General features: G+C 52.4%; 1 protein-coding gene across 2 annotated transcripts; it reads left to right on the top strand.

Moving 5' to 3' along the window:
• Positions 1 to 1,935: 1,935 nt before the first annotated feature.
• Positions 1,936 to 6,570, top strand: LOC135970250 (endogenous retrovirus group FC1 Env polyprotein-like). 2 transcript variants are annotated; one of them, XM_065542583.2, is made up of 2 exons: positions 1,936 to 2,146; positions 4,239 to 6,570. In XM_065542583.2, the coding sequence occupies exon 2, from the start codon at positions 4,594 to 4,596 to the stop codon at positions 6,265 to 6,267; it is 1,674 nt and encodes a 557-aa protein (XP_065398655.1). In that variant the 5' UTR covers positions 1,936 to 2,146; positions 4,239 to 4,593; the 3' UTR covers positions 6,268 to 6,570. The 2 variants fall into 2 exon arrangements, with proteins under 2 accessions (XP_065398655.1, XP_065398654.1); XM_065542582.2 differs by having other exon boundaries at positions 2,233 to 6,570.
• Positions 6,571 to 6,864: the final 294 nt, after the last annotated feature.

Here is a 6,864-nt window from a genome sequence, read left to right as displayed (position 1 = left end):
CAGAGCCTCCAAAGTCCACTTGCCTGAGGGCCATGACTAAAGTAGTGGCCTTTTTCTTATCCTGTTTGTCCCATTCTGCCTGCTCCTCCTGATCTCTAATATAACAAACGGAGGTTGCCAAGTTCAATAGGGTTTCTAAGTTTTGCTCCGGGCCTAAGGCAGACTTTTGAAGTTTTTGCTAATGTCTGCAGCTGACTGACTGATAAACTTGCCCTTTAAGATTAGTTGGCCTTCAATAGAATCAGGTGACAGATAGATATGCTTCCTCAATGCCTCCCTTAGTCTCTCCAGAAAGGCATTAGCATTTTCTTCCTTTCCCTGTGTTATAGTGGACATCATTGAATAATTCATAGGCTTCTTCCTAGTTTTCCTTAGTCCTTCTAGTGAAAGGAGCTGGGCACATTCCTCAGCCCCGGGCTCAAAACTCCCTGAGCCCAGTATAAACACCACCTGGAAAGTCTCCGATAAGGAGACAGCCGTTGAAGGTTACTGAAAGCGCAGGAGCCAAAAGAATTTCTTTGTTCCCCTACAACTTTCGGGCTATAAAAAGCAAACGCTCGCATTGTTCGGGGCCCTCTTGTATACTGTGTAAAGGAGGGACCAAGTTCGAACTTGTAGTAAAGATCCTTGCCGCTTGGCTTTGACTCTGGACTCTGGTGGTCTTCTTTGGGGAACAAATAGTCTGGGCATAACATCTGGGGGCTTGTCCGGGATTCCCCAAGCCCACCAGACCCCTGGTCAACGGATCTGCTAGGATCGATCTACTGATAGGTGAGCTGGCTCGTCTCCGTTTGTCTGTCTGTGTCTGTGTGTCTGTTCTGAATCTGAATCTCTGACTCGCGAGGTCTGAAACTGAGGCTGGCACAGTCCTGGCGGACGCGCTATAGGACAGCCAGTGGAGACCGGTGGGAGACGTCCCCTGGCTCTCTTCTGATTTAAATTGCGATCTGAGTTGCCGGAGCGGGTTCGCAATCCGGGCAACAGCCGAATCTGACCCCGGTCCTCGGGTGCGCGCTTGCAGTCTGAATCTGACCCCGGCCCCCGGGTGCGCGCTCGCTGTCTGAATTGCCCCGGCCCCCGGGTGCGCGCTCGCTGTCTGAATTGCCCCGGCCCCCGGGTGCGCGCTCGCTGTCTGAATTGCCCCGGCCCCCGGGTGCGCGCTCGCTGTCTGAATTGCCCCGGCCCCCAGGTGTGTGCTCGCTGTCTGAATTGCCCCGGTCCCCGGGCTCCCGGCTTCCGGCGCGCGCTCCCGGCCCCGGTTCCCCGGGCTCCCGGCTTCCGGCGCGCGCTCCCGGCCCCGGTTCCCCGGGCTCCCGGCTTCCGGCGCGCGCTCCCGGCCCGGTCCCCGGGCTCCCGGCTTCCGGCGCGCTCCTGGCCCCGGTCCCCGGGCTCCCGGCTTCCGGCGGCGCGCTCACGGCCCCGGTCCCCGGGCTCCCGGCTTCCGGCGGCGCGCTCGCGGCCCCGGTCCCCGGGCTCCCGGCGGCGCGCTCGCGGCCCCGGTCCCCGGGCTCCCGGCTTCCGGCGGCGCGCTCCCGGCCCCGGTCCCCGGGCTCCCGGCTTCCGGCGCCGCGCTCCCGGCCCCGGTCCCTGGGCTCCCGGCTTCCGGTGCCGCGCCTGCGGCCCCGGTCCCCGGGCTCCCAGCTTCCAGCGCGGATTTCCTTTACAGGGATTCCAACCCACATTCCTTTACAAAAAGAGACACAGAAAGTGAGACTGGGAAAAAGAGAAAATAAGTGAGAGAGAGACCATAGAGATGGGAAAGGGAGAAAGTGAGAAGGGAAATCGGAAAGAGAAAGGGGAGGCGGGCTCGCTGAAAGGGAAAGTAACTTTAAAAGGCTGGGGGGGCGGACGCGAGGGCGCACTTCGCGGACTAGGGCCCCCCCCCCAGCCGCCTGACTCCACGGTGGCTTTACCCCTTCGGGAAATAAAACCCCCAGATGACACAGGAATCCCCAAGCTCCAGTACTGGCCATTCTCCACCAGTGATCTGTATAACTAAAAGGCTCAGAGTGCTCGGTTTTCAGACAACCCCAAAGATTTACTGGCTTTACTGGATAGTGTCATGTTCACCCACCAGCCCATTTGAGATGATTGTCAGCAGCTCCTCCGAATCTTGTTTACCACGGAGGAGCGAGAGGGAATACAGGTAAAAGCTGGAAAGCTGGTCCCAGGGGACGACGGTCAACCGACTGCTAACCCTGACCTCATAAACGCGACCTTTCCTCTGACCAGGCCGGCGTAGGACTACAACACGGCAGAAGGTAGGGGACGGCTACACCTTTATCGCCAGACTCTAATGGCAGGTCTCCGGGCAGCTGCTCGCAAGCCCACTAATTTGGCTAAAGTATATTCTATTCTGCGAGAAAAGACAGAGAGCCCAGCCACCTACTTAGAAAGATTAATGGAAGCTTTTAGACAGTACACCCCCATAGATCCAGAGGCTCCAGGAAGTCAGGCAGCTATTGTAATGTCATTTGTAAATCAGGCAGCCCCAGATATTAAAAGAAAACTCCAGAAATTAGAAGACTTGGAAGAAAAGCGGATTCAAAACCTCCTTCAGATAGCCCAGCAGGTTTATAATAACAGAGATACTCCAGAAAAAAGGCAATTTAAGGCCACTAAAAAAATGACCAAGGTCCTGGCAGCAGTAGTACAGAAAGAACATCTACAGCCAGAGTACACCCAACCTAGGCGGCCCCCCCAGGCATGATAATCTGAAAAAAGACCAATGTGCCTACTGCAAGGAGGCTGGCCACTGGGTAAGAGACTGCCTCGCTACTGCCCAACCTGGACCTGGACGCCCCACTCCACGACTGCACCGAGGTACTAGCTCAGGTGCACGGAGTTCGAGAAGACCTGCAGGATCGCCCACTTCCTGACGCCGACCTCGTCTGGTTCACTGATAAGAGCAGCTTCATGCATCAGGGCCAGAAATACGCTGGAGCGGCAGTAACTTCAGAGACTGAGGTAATCTGGGCGGAACCCCTGCCCCCGGGGACATCGGCCCAGAAGGCCGAACTAATAGTGCTCACCCAAGCTCTTACCTTAGGGGCGGAGAAAAAGCTGACGGTATATACAGACAGCCGATATGCTTTTGCAACAGCGCATATACATGGGGCCATTTACAGGGAGCGGGGGTTACTAACGGCTAAAAAAAAAAGAAATAAAAAACAAGCAAAAAATCCTAGCCCTGCTAACAGCCCTATGGAGGCCAGAAAAGTTAGCCATTGTGCATTGCCCAGGGCATCAGAAACTAACTACTCCAACTGCTCAAGGCAACTTTCTAGCGGACCAAACTGCAAGAAAGGTGGCGAAGGCTCCCAGCCAACTCCTTGCACTCCAGCTCCCTGACCCGGGCCCCCGGGACTTGCCATATTTCCCTGATTATTCAGAACAAGATCTCCAGTGGATTGACAAGCTTCCCCTGAAACAGATCCAAAATGGGTGGTGGACTGATACTAATGACCAAACCATCCTACCAGAAAAATTAGGACAACAAATGTTAGAACACATCCACCGAACCACCCACCTGGGTGCTCGGTGAATGATAGACCTGATCAGACGCTCTAAGCTCAAATTCAGACATACAGCCGAGATGGCCAGCAACATCGTGACAAGTTGCAAAGTCTGCCAGCTTAACAACGCCTACCCCCAATCCCAGGCTACAACGGGAACAAGGCTTAGGGGAACCAGGCCCGGTATCTACTGGGAAATAGATTTTACTGAGATAAAGCCAGGAAAATACGGGTATCGGTACTTACTTGTCTTTGTAGATACTTTTTCAGGGTGGACTGAAGCATTCCCCACCAAGAAAGAAACTGCTCAGGTTGTAGCAAAAAAAATCCTGGAAGATATCCTCCCCAGGTATGGCTTCCCTGTCCAGATAAGGTCAGATAATAGGCCGGCCTTCGTTGCTAAGGTAAGTCAGAATTTGGCTTCCATCCTTGGGGCAAATTGGAAACTACATTGCACTTACAGGCCCCAGAGTTCAGGACAGGTAGAAAAAATGAATCGGACCTTAAAAGAGACCTTAACTAAATTAACTATGGAGACTGGCGCTAATTGGGTGGTCCTTCTCCCCTACGCTCTGCTCCGGGCCCGTAATACCCCTTACAGACTAGGCCTTACTCCTTATGAAATTATGCATGGCAGACCCCCACCCTTAGTTCCTGGCCTAAAAGATGATCTGCTCAAGTCCGAAACAGAAAATGTCTCTGAACTCTTGTTTTCCCTACAAGCCTTGCAGAAAATTCATCAAGAAATCTGGCCCAAGCTGAAAAAACTATATGAGACCGGTCCCCCGCCGACACCCCATCCGGGAGACTAGGTCCTGGTCAAGCGACACCGACAAGAGACCCTAGAACCCAGGTGAAAAGGACCACTCCAGGTACTCCTAACCACACCCACCGCCCTGAAGGTAGAAGGCATCGCATCGTGGATCCACTACACCCACGTCAAGCCAGTGGACCCAACCTCCGATCTTCTGGGACCAATCACGGCGGCGGCTGAAGCACCGGACACGTGGACTGTGGACAGAGCTAGGAACAACCCCTTAAAACTCACCCTGCGCCGGCAGCATAGCTCACTGCAAACATGCAGTTAGGTAGTCTAACCCTAACGTTAGTCGCCCTAGTGGCCGCTGGAGAAATCACAAAACCAGCTCATAATCCCTTTGTCTGGAGATTCTGGCTTTATGAAAACCGAACCCACCCTGGGCAACCTCATAAGCCCGGAAAATTATTGGCCAGTGCTGATTGCCCTTCCTCAGGGTGCAACAGCCCAATTCTACTAAATTTTACTGGTTTTCAAATAGCCAAACCTATGACACCAATAATATGCTTTGAGTTTGATCAGACTAAATACAATTGTAAACACTATTGGTGGCACCAAAATGCTGGCTGTCCTTATAACTATTGTAACATCCACAGACCCCGTTATTGGGGAGAGAAAAAACAGTTAGACCCTAAATGGCCCTTCTATCGTAGACGGGATAGAGACTTTCCATATACCTGGATAGTTAGAGACCCCTGGAACTCCCGCTGGACCACACCTCAACATGGGGCTGTATACTACTCCCCCTCCTCCACATGGCCTAGCAGTCACCTCTATCTGTGGCGAGGCCTAGTGCAAGTACTGCCCCTGGTCCACGGGAATATCCAACGACAGGAAAACAGACTAACACAAGACTTACGTCCTTTCTCCTGGTTAAAGTTATTACAAGAAGGACTAGAACTTGCTAACCTTACAGGACTTCATAGCCTGTCTGGCTGCTTCCTGTGCGCCACTCTAGGGCGTCCACCGCTAACAGCTGTCCCTCTGCCATGGGGACCCTCTACCTTTGCCCAAGCTAACAACCTCCGAAACCACTCGTATGCTCCTATCCTGAACGTGCCCCTATACCTAAACCCCAGTCAGGAGAAGTTTCCCTACTGTTTCTCAGGAACCAATTCCAGCCTCTGCAGCATCACTGCAACGCCCCCTAATATCACCTTAAGGGCTCCATCAGGCATATTCTTCTGGTGTAATGGAACCTTATCTAAGAACCTACCTAGTCCTTCTGTTAATAACCTACTATGTCTCCCTGTCACATTAGTTCCCCGGTTGACTCTACTAACTGCTGGCGAGTTCCTAGGGTATACCGGTAACTGGACTAGTGCTGTTATTCACCCAGACCCTAGACCAAGACCTGCACGAGCCATATTTCTCCCCCTCATTGCAGGAATCTCCCTCACCGCATCCTTCATTGCGGCCGGACTGGCGGGGGGAGCCCTAAGTCACACCCTCATAGAAAGTAACAAGTTATACCAACAATTTGCCGTTGCTATGGAGGAGTCGGCTGAGTCCCTTGCCTCCCTTCAGCGGCAGCTCACGTCCCTAGCTCAGGTAACCTTGCAAAACCGGAGGGCCCTAGACCTACTCACTGCAGAAAAAGGTGGTACATGTATATTTCTAAAAGAAGACTGTTGTTTCTACATAAATGAATCAGGACTTGTAGAGGACCGGGTCCAACAGTTACGCAAGTTAAGCACTGAAGTAAAAACACGGCAGTTTGCTTCAGCTGCAGACCAATGGTGGAATTCCTCTATGTTTTCTCTGTTAGCCCCCTTCCTTGGACCCCTGCTAAGTCTACTATTTCTGCTTACCGTAGGACCTTGTGTTGTTAACAGAATTTTACAATTTGTTAAGGAGAGATTTGACACCGTACAACTCATGGTCCTCAGAGCCCAATACCAACCTGTAAACGCTGAAACAGAATCAGACCTATAAGACCCAAGATTGGCTCTAAAGATACCTGAAAAGAAGGGGGGAATGAAAGGAGCTGGGCACATTCCTCAGCCCCGGGCTCAAAACTCCCTGAGCCCAGTATAAACACCACCTGGAAAGTCTCCGATAAGGAGACAGCCGTTCAAGGTTACTGAAAGCGCAGGAGCCAAAAGAATTTCTTTGTTCCCCTACAACTTTCGGGCTATAAAAAGCAAACGCTCGCATTGTTCGGGGCCCTCTTGTATACTGTGTAAAGGAGGGACCAAGTTCGAACTTGTAGTAAAGATCCTTGCCGCTTGGCTTTGACTCTGGACTCTGGTGGTCTTCTTTGGGGAACAAATAGTCTGGGCATAACACTAGCACACAAGTTAGCAAATGTCTGCAGCAACAATCTCCATGTTCTAATTCTGCGTCCCAATGAGGGTCTACACTGGGAACTGCCTGCTGGGCTGTGGGGAATTGTTCTCTTTCCTCTGTTGTCATCCTATCATTGACCTGACTGAGATACCAGAGATCGCCAAACTCTCGGGCTGCAGTTATGGTGGCACTTCTCTCAATTGGGGTTAGTGTCTGATCTAGCAGTGACATTGTATCTCTCCA

This window comes from Macaca fascicularis, chromosome 3 (assembly GCF_037993035.2).
Source record: "Macaca fascicularis isolate 582-1 chromosome 3, T2T-MFA8v1.1".
Classification (NCBI taxonomy): Eukaryota; Metazoa; Chordata; class Mammalia; order Primates; family Cercopithecidae; genus Macaca; species Macaca fascicularis.
Note: the sequence above shows the minus strand (reverse complement) of the source record. Positions and strands in the feature narration are given on the sequence as shown.

Bases quoted from the DNA above. Each gene is read 5' to 3' on its own strand.
- LOC135970250 (XM_065542583.2), top strand. From the start codon at position 4,594: ATGCAGTTAGGTAGTCTAACCCTAACGTTAGTCGCCCTAGTGGCCGCT.